Here is an 18,567-nt window from a genome sequence, read left to right as displayed (position 1 = left end):
TTTGGCCTTGGTACATTTATCTTTGTTGCAACTCTTAAATAATTTTTAAAAAGTCAATCACAAATACACAACTAACTGTAGTATGTTTTCCCCCCATGAACTTTGGGAGTTCATTCCTGTATAATTTGAGCATGAGAAAGTCTTTCTGAAAGCAACATGCGAGCAAAGCCAAGATTTAAGTCTGTGATGTCAATGAGCGACACTTCCTGGACCTGCTCCACTGAGAAAGAATAGAGGCACAACTCTGTGGACACGGTGACCGCAGCCAGGCTCGCTCTCCGGGGATTTGACTTCACTTTCTGCCTGAGAACTGTTGGCACAATTATGCTGATGTAAAACTTTAAATAAACAAAACCAGCATCCTATGTAGCATGCAATGGCACGAATAAAACTTAATGCACTGTTGCATCAGCCCAAAGCGGAAATGTTTCGAACATAATGAATATTTATTTAACAGAATGACATTCAGTTGTTGTCAGGCAGAGCACCAGTTTGGACGCCATTTGTTTTATATTTGTGGTTTTTTTAGGGGCACAGTACTACTTAACAGAAAACGCTGCTCGACAACCGGTCAGGCATTTGGAACTGCAATGCTGAAAATAATAAGTCAATCACTCATGTTAAACACATGTTTTTGTGTGATTTAATCATACTAATACAGACGTCTTTGTCAGAATCAGATTACAGATATGTCTTAACTAAGTGTGAGACTGCAGCAGAACAGTTGTCCATCTTTGTGATCTTATCCATGTTAGTTTTCATGGTTCATCGGGCTGGTGTAAAAATGTTCAAACTGGTTTGACATTCAGCCAAATTAGACCCCTAGGTCTCCCACTTGACTCAGCAGCTGCTCCTGAGTGAAATATTGTAGTGCCATTTCCACCAAGCAGTTCAGTCCAGTTCGGTTGGGTGATTTTTGTATTTTCATTGTCACAAGTTGAGGATGGTACTGACAGAGCTGCTCCATTCTGTCCTGTTTTTTCATCACCCCTCTGTTCAGGTACCTAACACACTAATACGATACTTAAAGTGGAGGTGGCAACACTGCAGTCCTCTGATTGGTCGAGAGAATCGCCACTCTTGCTCGACTCAATGCACAAACTCATTATATTTTCATATACCATTGATCACTACAGAGACCGTGGGCTAAACACTCCAGCCTGCTCTTTTTTGCTCTGAAATTGTCGGCGTGCGACCCTGTTCCATAGACGATCAGGGAAGTGCGGACATTCCTCTTCATCACTGGTGAAGAGGGAATAGAGTGAGAGCTGGAGACGCTAAACTGATCTAGGGTTTAGGTACATGTCTGTACAGGTTATATACCAGTTCTAATGGTACTATCTCATCACGTGGTGTAACATCGAAGCACTCTGACCACATTGAATCCCTATAGGCCCTGACACACTAAGCCAACGGTCGACTGTCTATCAGCGTTGGGCCTTCTCTGAGCATCTGTCGCCCTAGACAGTGCGGTGTGTGCCACACCGTTACCCCTTATCGGCCCTCATCGGCTTCTTTTTGGCCGATTCAGCACATTAAATGGGTGCAGGTGATGGTGGAGCCCATTGGAGAATGAAATCACTCTGACTGTCAGGTCAGCTCAGCACACAAGGAGAGAAACAGAAGTGAGGAAAGTAAACAAAGAGCTGAAGTCCAGAGGGAGTGAGACTAAAACAAACTTGTTCCATAAGGTCAGATTAATTTTCTTTAGCACTAATGTTTCCTGATGGTTTGTGTTATTGTTCAGTGGTGCACGGTAAATACGCTCTGTTTTTTCAACACTGGATTGTGTTGTTAATGTGCTCACTGGCTAATTAGCGTCAACACGGTCTTCCAGTTTCCCTTTTTGAATGACAAATATAGACTACCACAGTCCGCAGGTATGGAGAGTTATTTCCTCTCACACAGGCGCAGAACGTACATGCTGGATGGTCCTGAGCTGTAGTCGTCACGGTGTGCTCATGTGCAACCTTTTGGCCGAGAAACAGGCGACGTGAAGCTACACAACAGTTTCGTTGCCACTAGTTCTCTGAAGTCGGTTTGGTGCGTCTGGGCCTTTAAATGTGTGCTTTTGTTAGGTTATGTAAACAAACCACGACTGTCAGCTGAGCGCTCGAGATCAGACTGGAGACGTGAGAACTTAAAAGATAGGTAAGTAGCCTAACTGCTATCTTCCTAGGTTTGTACTTTTTAAACAGAAAATGCACGTTTATATTGTAACATTTACTGGAAGTGATGAACAATACAACCAACGGCAAGTAGGTTTTTATTAGTGATGGTCACTTAGCAGAAACTTTCAGCCCCCTGGTGATCTCCCTCCAACCAGCTGCCACCTTATTTAGGTTTTAGTAGTGAAATGAGGACATAGGTATTGGTAAGTCCTGATTTTAATTTCATGAATCAGCCATTCCTTGGCTATTGCAGCACTTTCAAAGAGAGCGACAGGAATAAATAGAAGCAGGGCGTCTGACGAAAGTTCAGCTCAAAACAACACACCGCATCACTAGTGGCCTGTTAGGATACCTTCTCCTTCAGCCTTAAATCCAAAATATAGTCATACTGGCGCAGTTGTAGTTTTCTTGAGAGAAAAACTATGCTGTGTCTCCTCTCATCACCAAAAAAAAAACAGACTTGGTGTAGGTTTTTCTGGTAAACAAACACAACATGCGCCATGCACAGGTCCTTCTGTCCCAACATCTACTGACATTTGATCTCCTTTATGTTGCCGACCTCAGCTAAGCAGTAAATCGTCAGAAACTGGTGACTCCGTTGGTCCATTTATAAATAAATATGATACTGTGTCAATCAGGTTATCAAATTGCTTATTACTAATTTGCCCAGACATCATGATGACAAATGCCAGTTCAGCCGGTTTGCATAGAATCAAACCAGTTTTCCATCGTACACAGCACTGGCAAAACCATAATTTGACCCAACTCTAGTTCAAAAATGTATTTATTAATTTATTATTTAACAAACAAAAATACTAAAAAAAAAAAAAAGTCTTTGCTGGATTTTCTGCCTCTCTGTTTTGTATCTTTGTACACTGAATATCTGTCTTTGACCTGTTGGTTAAAACAAAACATCTGAAATCTAACGGATCATTTCTCACTGTTCTCTGATGTTTTACAGACAAACCGATCGACTTATTAATCGAGAGAAATATCATCAAATCAATCGACAATGAAAATGAAAAGTTTGTTGTGTCATCAGTTCATTTACGTTGAAAGGTTGAAGGGAACTATAGTAAGTCAACAAATGCTGGAACACAGTGTTTTGTTCCAGACTTAAAAATGGGCTAAGCAAAACAACTTTTGTCATCACGTCGTATCTTTAGACACTGTGGGTGAAACTTTCCACCAGCAGTTATTGACTGTGTTTCTATGAGGCTGCATATAGTGAAGTTACTGTCACATGACATTACTGGTACACAGGCATCAGGTGGAGGCTTCTATGTTTAGGAAACACTAACCCCGTGTGTTATGACAGGCATGCTGTGCATCAGGCCGTACGTGTGGTGTAATGTGATGCATGTACAATATGTGTTTATGAAGGAAATGCTGTTATATGATCTTGTGGGTTTAATCCTGCTGAATGTACAGATGATTACCATGAAACTGTGTAAGACGCTACACACACACACACACACACACACACACACACACACACACACACACACACACACACACAGAACTTACCCCCATGATTTTGCTCCTCTGCTCGACATCCTCCCACATGGAGTGGACAATGTAACGGCACATGTACTTTCCTTCTCTGCCCTCCTGACGCATCCGCACCAAACACATCCTGACAATGAAATAAGAGGAGGAAACAAACAGTGACAGAGAATGAAGACTGGTGTTAAGAAATAAGACAGATGGGAGCAGGAGAAGGGACAGCAGGGAGGACAAACAGCTATACTATATATGTGTATGTGTGTGTGTTTGTGTGTGTAAAACTCACCACACGTGCAGCTGTGCTACCAAAAACCAAGAGTTGAGTGTGTCAGGGAGGGAGCACTCTGAAACAAACACACAGAGATAACCAGCGTTACAACACTTACACATGTATAATGGCATTATCAGCTTTTGTAGTAGTTTTCAGAGCTGCACCTGTGAGTCCATTAAAGGTCCAGTTTGTAAGATTTATGGGGATTTAGTGGCATCTAGTGGTGAGGATTGCAGACTGCAACCAGCCGAAACTTCTCCTGGTTAGAATTAACGTTCATTATTCGGGAAGTTCTCACCAGGAGCCGAATTAATGGCGGGAGTCTTCTTTTCACCAAAACAAATGGACTTGATGATTTAAACTGCTAAAAACCCTTTACAATTTCTCAGCTCTCTAACAATCCTAATACAACATATCCTGAGTGTGAGTGTGTATAATGTGTTTCGCTGTCAGCCCGTGCACCAGCATTGGGCTCCTTAACCAAACCAGCCCCTCATCTCTGAACCATCAGGGGACTGTGCATACTGAACATATAGCAGCAAGCCTTTGCCATAGCAGCAGGTTTAAAATGCAGTATGATAATGTGGCAGCAGGCTCTAAGTGTGTGTGAGTAATATTAGTGAGCAAGTGTGTGTTTGTCTGTGTGTGCCAGGCAGCAAAGTGTCAAATAAATGTGTCAGGCAGGTGGTGACAGTGTCCCTGAACTCCAACCAACTCCGTTTGGACCGGGGCGACGCCAACAACGCCTCAATGTTCTGTGTTTGGATCAGGACGAGTATTAGCTCTGTGTGCGTGCGTGCGTGCGTGTGTGTGTGCATGCGTGTGTGTCTGCCTTTTCTCAGCATGTGTATTCAGTATTATCAAAAAGATTTTCTCTTTTGGATTCAAACATTCATCATATCTTCAAAAATGTTACATACTGGATGTAAATCTTTTGTGAATGGGGCTCAACCTAACTTAAATCAGTATTCAAGATGGCTGCTTTAAATGCTTTCCTTGGTTAATTTATGGACCTGTTTAATGTCTATAAAACTTGAAGAGAAGTGTGGTGTGGGAAAAGATGCCCTCAAGTCTTTAACATTAGGAAACATGAAAACCTTTGGGGCTGATCTGAGCCACTTTTGGAACCAGATGAGCCCAAACAATTCAACACTAACACAGAGGGAGATCACAGATACACAGTGTGAAGGTTTGAGCAGTATTATATTATTATAGGTGTATATGTAAACAGGCCTCAATACAGGCAGCGTTAGTAGTCAATTATTGTCAGGTCTTACACTTACTGTCAAAGAACTCGTCGTAATTGATTCTCTCTACACAGCATGTGTACATGCGCAAGGCAGCAATCTTGATTTTCTGTGGAGACAACAAAGGGGGGAAAACATTTGTTACATCATAAACATATTCAATAGATGCACTGATCTGCCGAACATTAAAACCACTGGCAGGTGAAGAGAGCAGCACTGATCATCTCGTTACAGTGTGAAGTTCAGCCAGGAATCTGGATGCCATTAGACACGCTCCAACCACCCAAACACCGTTGCAGACCAAGTACACTCTCCCATGGCAACGACAGACCGTGATGGCAGTGGTGCCCCCAGCAGGACAATGCATCGTGTCACACCACAAAAACTGCTTCGCAATGACCCGAGAAATGTGACAAAGTCCCAAGACCTTATTCTTATTGAGCGTCTGTAGGAAGCGCTAGTACCCCACCTCACAAGTGACAGGTTTCAAAGGATCTGCCACCACCATCCTGGTGCCAGACACCACAGGACACCCCAGAGGTCCTGTGTCAATGCGTTAACAAGTCAGAGCTAAGTCTGATCCAAGGACGCGCTGCCGTGGATCAGGGTACCTCCGAGGTACCGCCACTTCCCATGAATGCTAGATCAGATTGGGGTACTTGGTCTGTAATGGTGGTAGGGGCATCCACATGAATGGCAGGACTTCAAGTTCCCCAGCAGAACATTGCATTATAACAAGATCAATGTTAATCACTTCACCTGTCAGTGGTTTTAATGCTGTGGCTGATCAGTGAATACTGCTGCTTTAAGCCACATTATTTCTACACTGAAATGTTGGTGTCCACAATTAATAAATGATTGGATATATACAGTAGGTATACCTGCAATAAAATATTTCACTTTACTGAAACAGTTGCTTGAGATTTAAGAGATATGATACTGTGTTTATATACTGCAGGACAGTGTTGTTATTATCCACACCAACATTTGCCATATGTCACTGGAAACTAGTGAGCTAAAAATACTGTCATTCAATTCAACATTGTTCAAATGAAGAACTCCTTCCTTAAAGGAATACTCAACACATAAAATTACCATTTGTATATCAATTACTCACTTCGTGTTGACCTTAAACCTTTCTCACATGCCTCCATGGTGAACAAAGAATCCAAAACCAGAGGAAGGTCTTGACAGAACAGTAAGTTTTAGCAAAATTGCATGTTTTGGAGTTATGTGAGAGTTTGTAAACAGATGTTTGATATAGTTTTTCTGTTGTTACATGCGGTCACCTATGGTTTTAATTTATGGAAACTTTTCTGTTTTTGGATTCTTTGTTCACTGTGGAGGTATGAGTTGGCATGGCAAGAATTTTCTTCATGAATTCAACATAACACAGGGTTAGTTATTATCATATAAATTATAATTTTGTGGGTATTCCTTTCTTGCTTTGTATCGCACCTCTCACATGTGATTCAAAGTACTTTACAAAGGCAAAGACATGGAAAACATGCTCACACATTTAGTCACTTCTTTTGAACCATCTGATATATATACTGTATATTTGGCTTGGGCGGTATCTTGTTTTTCATACATGGCATAAGATATATGACGGTATTTGGGTGCGGTGCTACCCTGCGCCACACAACTGGTAAATTTGCTACATTACCCAAACTCTCTTGACTTTTCCAGTGTAATAAATACAAAAAAGAAACTTGCAAAAAGTCGAAAGACGTATTTTGTTTTTATCTTTCTCTATTTTCTTTATTAATCAGAGAAATACGATTGTTCAGTTTTTGGATTAAAGTTCCTCTTTTTCACCAAACTAAACCGGGCTTTTCGCCTTGTGAACTCGCGGTAAAACACTCTTAATTCAAACTAAAAAGAAACAAAAGAAAACTCAACAAAACTGCCTTTAGTTTAGGGTTGCACGATAATATCGGCACATCATCTGTATCGGCCAATATCGGAATTGGCCAACATGCTTTTTCTTAATTTGCATAATGAATGAATATAACATACATTGAAAAGTATTGTATTTTATGTCTCCACCTGCTGGTGGGCCGTCATGATAAGAGTATGCATGTATAATATGATGTCAATTCCACTACAAAAGAGACTTGACGATAACAGATACCAGGAAAAAAATCCAATATTGTGCATCCCTACTTTAGTTAGTTAGTCCATTGTTAAAACTCTTGTTTGGTCAAAATAAACTCTTAATTCACTGAGTTAGATTTGAAAATGTGCTGTTTCCCCTGTGGTCTCTCTGCTTTACAGTTGGTCCTGTTGCGTTAATCTCCACCACTTGCCTGTTGCACCACACTGACCTCTGGAGGTGCGTGATGTGCACTACTCGCAACTCACGACTTGGGTGATGTGAGGAAGTGAAACATGGGCGGCTTCTCAACTTAATCATTCACGCACACACATCAAAAGAGAGAAGGAGAAAGTTGTTAATTGTCCGTGTTAAACTGAACTGCAGAGCTCTCACTGCTGCACTGTGCCGCTTGAAACTGACGAGGCGTGTCTCCGCATGCCGAAGATACGCGTGTCCGCGTGCTTACTGGCGGGGCGTGTCCTGAAGACCTGTGTGAATTTTCCACAGGAGATATTTTTACTTTTGTGTCTATTCAAGAAATTACCCACAAATGCTACACACCAAGAATTATTATTTTATTTATCCATGTTTTTATTTATGTATGCCTTTTTTACTTATTTATTTTAATACTGTACCTGAAGTTATATTTGAGCAAAAAGGAAAATGTTTCTGAACCTGTGTCACTGTTTGTGTTTGATTGAGATGATTATTGAAAAGCTGGTTGTGTCTTGGTTAAAATGTTCTAATAAAGCAAAGATAGAAAATATTGCAATATCTTGTGTGATGTAAAGTGGTTTGAAAAAAAAAAAAAAAGAAATCAGAATCGGCCATCGAAAAACTGCAAATCGGAAATTGGTACCGCCCCAAAAAATTGTAATCGGTGCAAGTCTACAAAAAGTCCTCAGTACAGCCTCTCCAATATGAAGTTAATAGAAAGATGAGCATCTGTATTTTTGACAGTATTGAAAATCACAGTGTCTGGATTTTTAAATACCCTGGTATACCTTGATACTGCCCGAGCCTACAGCATATGTATATATTTTCTACAGATACTTCCCAGGCTTTGATAACATCCATAATTCTGATAGCTGTGGTGTGTTAGTGAGCTGCCACAAACTCACACACTTCACTACAACAACTGTATGAAGAAAACAAGAATACAGAAGGCAACACAAGCCTCTGAGCAGAAACAGGACATGAGATCAGAGGTGTGTAAGTGCTCATGCCAAACCTTGCCAAGCCGGCATGAAGCCCGACACTTTGCTAGATGGCACAACAACAACACACATTCCTCTGCACATACGCCATCTCTTTCACTCTTTGGCCAAAGCCTCCCACAGAACCAGCCCTACCGTGGCTGTAAATCTTTATGCGTTACTGATGTGTGCATTCTTGGTAAACACACTCACTGCACGGGTGTGATGCAACGGATGTAACCAAAAACAGGACAATGTTAACAGCACTTTTATGATTTAATCACCATCTTGCCAACAGGCCTGCACATTTCAAGCAACTTCCTTGGTTATTGGATGTGTTAACAATCAGTAGTCGGTTAACTGTTTAAAAATGAGGCAACACAAGGTGAATGTTCTTCCATAATAACAGTGTTTGAAAGCTACTGCTGCGGCTCACAATCACCATAAAAGGCAAGTAAATAAGCAATGTCCAAAATCTACTTTGTTCTTGACCGGCCAAGGAGGCCAGCAGATGAAAAAAAAAGTCCCACTGGCCAAACATGTTTTTCTACCGGCCAAATAATGACTTGCCTTTATGTCACATCTACATTTGTTTCAGTACATTTCACAGGGTTCCTACACATTTGGAATTTCAAAATTCCATACTTTTCCATACCCTAATTTCCAGACTTCTCTGCGTTGTTTTATTTTCAGGGAATATGCGATATCTGAGTAAATATATCAGCGTATCATCATTCAGAGTGTGGGCGTGTTCACTTAATGGAGTCGCTGGTCTGGGCTGAGGCAAAAAAGTTGGGACTCTGGGTGCAAGTGATGCAGTAACGAGACGTCTGTGTTTTTTCCTTTCATGAGGCTCAGAATCGCCTTCTCCCCCATGTTGGGAATGTCAAACGATTTCACACAAAGCTTGCATCTAGCTCTGTGTGTGAATTGGGAATCCTTGGCCAACCAGTNAGTCGCTAAATGACATCATCGCCTAATTTGCATAATCATCCATATGCATGTAATTGTAATGGCTGCTGTAGGAGAGAGGAATAACGTCGTGGGAGAGACAAAAACTGAGTAAAAAACACCCTGAATATGTTTAGAACTACAAATGAACCTTCTTTCAGTGATTTATATTAGACAAAGAAAATTTTACATTTACATCCCGCCAGGTCGGGATCGGCCAGCGGCGGCTCCGCGCATGTGCGATTCACTTGCAGTCTGGACGCGGAGGGGTGAACATCTCCTGCTCTGACTGCAGCTGGGAGGGAGGACTGGGCTGCCTGTGAGTGCTTTGGGACGGGTAACGGGCCCACGGCAGCATCCACTGCTCATTGAGAAGAATAAGAACGATGCGTGCTCTCACAACAGAGTCTCCAAAGGTCTCCAATCACATCAGAAAAAGTCGCTAGATTTGTCGCTAGTCGCTTTTTTGAAAAAGAGTCGCTAGAGGGGTCTGAAAAGTCGCTAAATATAGCGACAAAGTCGCTAAGTTGGCAACATTGCAGTGTTGGAGTGAAACTTGATACCTGGGGGGCTGGAGGAGGGTCATGGGGCAGCGGACTGGACATACCACTTGTCAATCAGGTAAAAGGGGCATTAAGTTTTCTGAGACGTTTGCTCTCACACAAACTGTGCTTGGCCCAGCATAAAACACGATCCGGATTGATTAAATTATTTTTGGAAGTACCTAATTTTCTATTTTAGAAAACAGTATTTTAGAACAGTGGTAATAGTCTGGAAACATAAATATTTTTCCATACTTTATTTTTAATTTTCCATACTTTTTAATACCTGGAAATTGATCAAATTTATTTCCATACTTTCCATACTTGCGTAGGAACCCTGATTTCATAGTCATGAGAAGGTACTGCGTTAAATACAAACTCACAGAAGAGGCCAGAGCAAAACCTGAGGAAAAATTATTTAAATATATTGAACGACTCATCACCACAGCCTCAGCTTGTGAAAAGGTTCTCTCTGATAAAAAGTGATCAGATATGTCTCAAGCTTTTACTGTGAAAGATAAGAATAAAACTTTCTTATTCTTTTTGTTAATTACTTAGTTTTTATATCTGTTATTTGTATTTATTTGTTTAATGAATTTATTAATCTAATTTCAGTTTGAGGTGCCCTGGGATTAGGTGGGATGGGACAGGAAAAGTATCGACTGTGTTCTCTGAAAAACTGAAACACATTGTTTTTTATACGTCTGTCACTTGCTTGCTTTCTATACAAAGAGAGTTGTTCTATGACAGTAAACTAGTGCAACAGGGGGCAGAGTATCTGTTGATCCAATGCGTTTGAACCTGACTTTCTGAAACAGTGACAGCCCGACTGTATATATTTAAAAGCAGTGAAGAGTTACTGGGGTGCGTTCAAGTCTGTGCGTATGTGTTCACATGCTGTGAAGAATATTCCCAGCTGACAGCCCATAATTTAAGCTCTCTGCTGGGAGGTCGGAGCTCTTCTGTCCTTCTGACACACACACTAGAGTTATATGACTGTCCTTTAAACACAGACAGACCTGGGCAACAGCAGTGCTCTGTACATTTGCAAACACTTGATTAGCATATCTGCTAATTACAGGGGTTATTTCCCTGTAAATGACAGGTACAAGGCTGTGATTATTACATCAGAGTTAAATCTCTTTATCTGCCCCTCCCCTGCGTCGTGTATCAATGCCTCCCGACCTCAATGTTTCCTCCAGGGTGTTGCTGACATGTTTTCACTCAACCAACAGGTTAAATAAGGATAAAGGTGCAGCTGTTTTTGTAGTTAAACATTTTTCACTGCGCTCGGCACAGAACAGTCTCTGAGCTGACTGTGGTCTGAAGGAATTAGATTCACAGCTATGGAAGTATAAAATAGATTCTTCTGTTTAAAATGTGACTACGGCTTGAGGTCCTGGCTGTGACATTGAAAATCCGATGTGCAGATAATCCTACAAATGCAAGGCTGTCATTGTTAAGCATTTTAAATAATATACATGTTATTCTGCACAGCTGTGGACTGCTTCAATAAGTAAGAGCACAGATAGAGCAGTAAAGTCTAACACTAACTCCTCTGCTCCTGCTGTTTGCATCTAGATTCAGCCTAATATCTGCAGACAGCTGCCAGTAAATAACTTTTCACAGCCCTGCCCAGCTCCTCTATACCAACGTATTCAGATTTTTCTGAATTGACTTGAATGTCAAGATGATTGGAGAAGCTCACAGAAGATGAGAGAGAAGAATCTGACGTTGATTTACCGGCTCATCGAAATTAAGGTGATCGATAAAAAGGCTGTCAGTCATTATTATAATACAACAGCTTCTAAATTACTTCTGTTTCCACTGTATGGTTCGGCTTGACTCGACCCTACACACTTTTGGTACCGGGTGCTTTTCGGTATTTTGTTTTCCACTGCAGATAGCCCCGTCGATGTGGGCAGGACTCTTGGCTGGCAGTAGTTGTCATATTGCGTAATACAACACAAGTTGGATTTAGCACCATGACGCCGTCGGCACAGGTTGCTGATGGCTGCGTGTAGTCCACTGACTAATCTGCAAGACTATTTAATCATCACGGTTCAGCCAGTTTAGCCGCTTTGCATGTAAGCGTGCGAGAACGCTGCATTCGTTATTACTCCTCCAACTGTGACGCTCAACATAGAGTCTCACATTATTAAATAACCTGAGGTTTTGTGGGCACTATCAGAGCTGGAGGACACATCGTACAGGCAAGGCTTCTGCTGCCACAACTCAACAAGGTTTTCCTCTTTACTGGAATCACACACATTTCTTTTACCGTGTTTTGCCTCCATGGCGAGCTGCTATCCATCTGTTTGTTTGGCTTTAGCACCAGTGCGTCATTTCATGTTGCATTTCTATTGGTAGGTTGTTAGACGGAGGTGGTAACAGCAGTCACACAGTAATTTCTCACACTGTCAGAATTTCATCCCAGGCTAAGTTTGATCACAAGACTGTGACAACGGCCATCTTTGAACCTCTCTCACTGTGCGATGTAGGACCACTGTTTGAGAGCTATGGCCAACAATATTGCTATGTTTCTTTCATGCTGGTCATCTTCCATCTGGGACAGCCCAAAATCACAAAGAGTATACTGCGCTTGAGAAGCTGAGGACACTATCAGCAGACTGGCCAACCCTTAATTATGTGTAACCTTAAGCCTTAATAAAATGTTAACGGGTGAGTTATATAAAAATAACTCCCTGTATGGTTGTCATGAATGTTGATATTAGCTCTGGAGACCAAAACTGCTTTTATACCAGGCTGTAAACATGTTTATTTCTGCTGTAAAGTTGGACATATTAACATGGGGGTCTACAGGGATTGACTCACTTTTGGAGCCAGCCTCAAGTGGACATGGGAGGAACTGCAGTTTGGCTTTATTTTTCAGCTCCAGAGGATGCTGCTCGGTGGTACCACAAAAAGTACAAGTTCCTATCCACAACTTTTGTTGATAAAACCCCCTAAAAGAACAGATCCACATGAGTCAAGTCCAGCCGTATCATGCAGTGGAAATAAGGCTGTGACTCCCCACGCTCCAGTTTTACTTTCCACACCTGCAGTGTGCAAGACATCCACTGTAGTGAGTACAGCAGCACATCTATTGTCTGACCTGATGTCCACCTTTGTTTCTAGACTTTATCAAGGACCTAGCACACTCTCTTCTCTTGCTGTCTTTAATCTATCCATCACTCTCATGTTCCCACCTGTTATGCAATTTCAATTAGAACGCTCTTTCCCACTCCCGCCATTACTCACCCATTTGTTGTATTTCAGAGGTCCAGTGAAGCCCATGGCCTCAATGAGCTTCGTGAATGCCCCGACTTCTTCCTCTGAGTGCTGGGGCGTCTGCTTCACATTGCAGAGCTGACGGACCAGAAATGGAAAAGCAGTGAGAGGAGGATGTGAAATGGGGTGAGAAGAGGGTTGACAGGAAGTTAAGAAGCAGTGTTAGAGGTAACAACAGACAAGAAATGTAAGAGAGAAAGGAAGACAGAGGAAAGGAGGAGTGAAGGAGTGAAGGACAGATGAGGGATAAAGACAGGAGGATGAGATAAAGGTGTTTTGAGGAGCAGAGTGGGAAAAAAAGAGGAAAAGTTGAAGAAAGATGAGGAGGGAGTGAAAACAGCCTTGACACAGATGACACAGCTTAGAAACTACTCCTGAAACAGATTTGAAATTCCCTGTGTGTATACTGTGTGACCCTCATTATATCAACAGCCCATACAGCTTCACTGACACGCAAGCACACAACCTGCCGTATGACGACACACACCTGGGGAACATGGCCTTTACTGGGCAAGTGCAGCTGTTGAGTAAATTATGATACTGACCTATTCTGAGCTGCATGTTGTCTTCATGCCCTGACAGTTTTATTACTGCCACCATGACCCCAGTTCATCAACATAAATATCAGAAACAGATAATCTGTTGTGGTCCTGTCTGGTAGCAGGGCAGAATGGAGCGAACCTGAGACAAACCAAAGCTGTGTCTTGTTCTAAACTGATAAATCATGTGCTGAGCTGCTCGACGTATGCGTGACTACAGTGCTTTTGTAACTTGTAAGTGAATCTCTGTGGCCAGAGAACAGCGTTATTTTACGATCAACATATTTTATTGGCCTCTAATGCAAATACAAAGCTCTCTGCTGTTGCTGCTTCACATGAACAGATTTCTGGGGCTGAACACAACTCAGAATTATATTAATAGAATCGGGTTTGGCTGTTAAATACGAATATGCGACTACTTGTTCCTCTTTTTAGTACAGAGTTAGATAGTTTGAGCTGGGTTTGGCGGGACGGTCACTCTGAGCTAATGCATGCTAACTACACTAACGATGTATCAGAAATGTGCAACAATATCTTTTAACAACACTAGTACTGTTTTTCCTCACCCATGTGCTGGGTCAGCTTAAGTTTGACTCTGAGCGTCAGCCCAGCACTGCAGGGATCTGCATTTCCATTACAACAGGGCTACCTGCATGAAGGTGTGTCTTTAACTGATGACGGCTTGTGTTGAGTGATGACGTTTAAAAGCAGCGGGAAAAGTTCCCACTGTGAGTGTTTTTCCATCACACAGCAGGGCAGGTTAAAGACGTTTACCTGTTGGAGGTGAGCTGTTTGCAGAGGTGCAGTAAGAGCCTGTTGTCTGCAGCTCTTCATCAACATCTCACTGTGGCTGTTTCTGATTTTACTCTTCCTCCCTGCAGTGCTGATAGACTTGTTTTTATTGAAGAAAAGCCACTGACAAAGTTCTGCTAATTTAGTGATAAACACATTTGATTTCCTATTGATTCTTCACAATAAAAGTCTCGTTATTTTGTTATATAAAAGCTTTTATTGTGAAGCACCAACATAACGAGATGTTGGGTTTTCATCAGCAGTGACTTAACACAACTCCATACGGCTGATAGTGAACATGAAACAGTAAAATAAAGCAGATATCTAAAGTACAGACAGGACACAGGAGAGAAACTAAACTTCGAACCACAGAGATTCAGTTAGAAGCTACAAAGACACAGAGCTAAAAACACAGACTTTTAAAAACGTTGTTCTCTCAGGTCTCCTGCACGGTCCGATGTGAGTTCAGTTTCGTAACACACGCTTGTTTCGGGGGACGGGGGGTCGTCAGGGATTGGCTGCGATTGGCGGGACGTCACCGCTAACTGCTTTTGGCCCTACACTGGAGATGGTCCATCTTGGGTGTGGCTCAGCATGTTAAAAGTGACAAAGAAATTGCACATCACCACAGCGTGGTTTAACTCAGTGGGGCCAAAGACTGAATCAAATGAGTTGCTGTGAGCTGTAAATTCAACACTTCTAAGCAGAGGTAACATTATCTGAGAAACTGATCGGCAACTGCTCGACTTAGAAAAACCTTAGTCAGCTGAGGGGTCTCCGACTGATTGTTCTAATCATCAACTATCAGGGTGCAGCCCCACAGTTTTCCACTGGCAACACAGCAGGAGGCCTTTATTGTGAATCCACTGCAGGAAAAGGCAAGGTCGCTTAGTCAGGAGAACTTAACTAGTCCTGCTATTCTTCAATAAAAATGGTCAACACAACAAGGTATGAGCATGTAACGGGCTATTTTATCAGTGAGTCTGCTTTAAACCAGAGACAACCAACGTTAGATGAAGAGCTGCAGATGACAGGCTCTTCCTGTGCCTTCTGCAAACCATCTCAAACTTATCGTTACCTAGGGCTGCACGATTATGGCCAAAATGATAATCGCTATTATTTTGATCCATATTGAGATCATGATTATTTATCACGATTATTCATTGTTTTTAGGGACAAATATTTTTACTGCACTTTCACATTTAAATAAGCAGAGGACGTCTTTCACCTCCATGTTGTGCTACATTTCTACTAATGTACAAATCTTTGTATCAAAATAAGAATTAAAATAAAGTTCTTCTTCATCTGAATTCAGCAGCCTGGAAATCTAGACCCAAATCTAGAAAGATTTAGGGTCTGGTCATGAGTAATGAAAATGGCCCAACTCGAGGGGCGGCACCAAGCATGCATTTGAAAATATCACTGCACGCAATTGGATAACACTACGACCAGTCAGAACAATACACGGGGTGATGTATCCAGAGCGCTATCAGCGGAGCTAACTGGTAGATTAGACTCTTGCCGTTTCCAGTCGGCAAAACAGCGAAACGTCCTTCTTGCAAAGGAAAGATTCGAGCGCCGTCTTCTGTTCCTCTTTTAGAGAAAAAGCCAAGTCTAACTCATTCACTGTAGCGGCCAAAACCGTTTCAAACTGGTGTTCATCCGTAGCCATCTTGCAATGTTTACTGACTGATTCAGGACTTCGTCGTCGCAGCGCTGTCGTCATCTGTTTAGCTCGCCTCTGGCCCGCCTATATCAGTTACACCAATGTGATTGGTGCAGCTCGGCTCCAACGGCATGGGTAATGAGCATCATTACTGATTGCCAGAGTGACTCGCTGAGCAAATTCAAATTGTGCTCTCGCGAGAACTCTGGATTTCCAGGGTATGAATTCAGTGCATCTCATATGGATACGTATTTGCTGCTGTATTCATTTATTTATTTATTGAAACAGCAGTCATGGTACCATGATGCAATGAAGCATCACTGTTATGGATATCTGAGCTGACGCTGGACGTGGATGGAGGTTCAGTGAAGTAACATTAGCGACAATATTCTTCTTGCCTTCTTGCATTTATCATACTGCAGACTGTGTGTGATGCTCTGCTGGGCAGATACAAGTGTTATACACTTTGCGTATAATTTGTTTTCTCCTAAATCCAAGATACTTCCAAACAACAGATGATGATGGATGATGACAGCTGATTTTTTGTTTGCCTGTCTACATTCGCAACATTCAGAAGTTTTTCACAAGCGGCTGCAGCAGGGTGAATGCACAGCACGCAGCTCTGCCAAAATGGAGGCTGGCTGGCAGGGAGTGCTTAATTCGATATGCAGCAGAGTTCCCTGTAGGTGGTGCACATATTTTTAACAGCCATATCGCTGTTGATCATGTTCATTTTAAGTGTGAGAAGCCTAAAGTGTGATCGGATCAATATTTGATTATTTGTGCAGCCTATTGTCAGCATAAACAACTTATTTTTTTTACCTTGCCATACCGGTTTGCACCACACCAGGACGGCTTGAATGTTTATGGGAAATGGAGATGTATGACAAGAGCTGCTATTTCACACAATATGAATGTGAAAATCTTTAAACCTGAAAGTCAGCCCTTTAAAGTCACACTCAAGTTTCCATTTCATGTCCCATCTACAGGGAGGGGAGCCAAGAAATGACTAATGGCTGAAGAAATAAGTCTGAAAACATTGTAAGCTAAGTTGTTGACAGAGACAGTTTGGGCTTCATGTATACTTGAATATTTGTCGAGGAATATTTACATGTGGAGAAAGTAAATGTGTTATCCATAGTCTGTTTCTCTGTATGTGTGTGTGTGTGTGTGTGTGTGTGTGTCTCGTTACCTGTGTGGTGATGTGCAGTGTCCGACATGGTGTTAAACAGGGAGAGGAGACTCTGGCCAGTTGGCAAGCTACTAAAGCTCTGGCAAAACAGGCTTCTTGATCTAACACCTGGACGGAGACAGAGACAGAACAAACAGGAGAGACAATTAGATATACAGTATCACATGAGAAGCTTTTTAATAAAAGATCAAACATATATTAGTAGATCCCGATGATGCTCTGGCACAAATGAGAAATGATCAGTTTCATACAGAAGCAAACTGAGTTCTGAAGTTTAATAAACACAAGTAGTGACACAATGTGGAGATGTTAGAGGGGAATATCAGGGATCCAAACATTTGTGTGTTGCTACGATTTGATATAATTCTACAATACCAGCTGTATGTTATGTAAGATGAATGAGAGCAGACATATTCTGAACAACCACCACACTGTGACCCAATTTGCTCTCATTTTTAAAAAAGAAATTTTGGATGTACTGCCAAATTCAGGGAAACGACATGAGAGCTCCACGAGTCCATGATCAACAGCTCTGGTGGATTGCTTTGTTGGTCTCTAATCTAATAAAAATAATTCCATAAATCAAAAACAAAAAAAAAAGAAAAAAAAAAAGAAGCAGCACTCGGCAGGAATGTATATCAACACAGCAATATATTCTAGAGGATGGGCACAGGTTCACAGTATCAAGAATAAAAAGAATATGCAATGTACAGAGAGAGAAGTCCAAAAACGTGCGTTCCTCAAAAGTTTGCTACTCCAATGTGTAGCTAGTTTGATTACTGGAATTTGTTCTTTTGTCCTTTAAAGCCTAGTTCACATTACATGATTTTCACCGCGATTTTGACGTCGCAGAGGATCTTGAGAGCCACCTTGGGTCGGAGGTGAGTCGGCAGATAGTCTGCCACGACGAGTTCTCATGTGTGAACAAGCCTACGAGCAAGTCGCCCCCTCGTCTGTGACTGGGACTGGATATCTGGCATGCTAGAAAACTGGAGAAGTGTGACACGACTGACAAAGAGCATCAGCCAATGAGAGGCGAGATACGTCCCACGTCAGCACGCAGGAGGACGGAAGAAATGTGAGGAGGACAAGCCGCAGGGTTGCC

At 41.9% G+C, this 18,567-nt stretch overlaps 2 protein-coding genes across 4 annotated transcripts in view; both read right to left on the bottom strand.

Moving 5' to 3' along the window:
• Positions 1-18,567, bottom strand: part of LOC126385760 (nuclear factor 7, brain-like) — a 410,666-nt gene that overhangs the window by 205,009 nt on the left and 187,090 nt on the right. The gene's annotated exons all lie outside the window — the stretch shown is intronic.
• LOC126385777 (ubiquinol-cytochrome-c reductase complex assembly factor 1) overlaps positions 1-18,567 on the bottom strand; it is a 30,580-nt gene that overhangs the window by 10,230 nt on the left and 1,783 nt on the right. The window contains exons 2-6 of the mRNA XM_050037723.1: positions 17,463-17,570; positions 13,244-13,351; positions 5,232-5,304; positions 3,964-4,021; positions 3,699-3,807 (exon numbers count right to left, since the gene is read on the bottom strand). Coding sequence (XP_049893680.1) covers positions 3,699-3,807; positions 3,964-4,021; positions 5,232-5,304; positions 13,244-13,351; positions 17,463-17,570 — 456 coding nt within the window. The remainder of the gene's footprint in view (positions 1-3,698; positions 3,808-3,963; positions 4,022-5,231; positions 5,305-13,243; positions 13,352-17,462; positions 17,571-18,567) is intronic.

The sequence above is a fragment of the Epinephelus moara genome, chromosome 24 (genome assembly GCF_006386435.1).
Source record: "Epinephelus moara isolate mb chromosome 24, YSFRI_EMoa_1.0, whole genome shotgun sequence".
Taxonomy (NCBI): domain Eukaryota; kingdom Metazoa; phylum Chordata; class Actinopteri; order Perciformes; family Serranidae; genus Epinephelus; species Epinephelus moara.
This window is presented reverse-complemented; position numbering and strand designations above follow the sequence as displayed.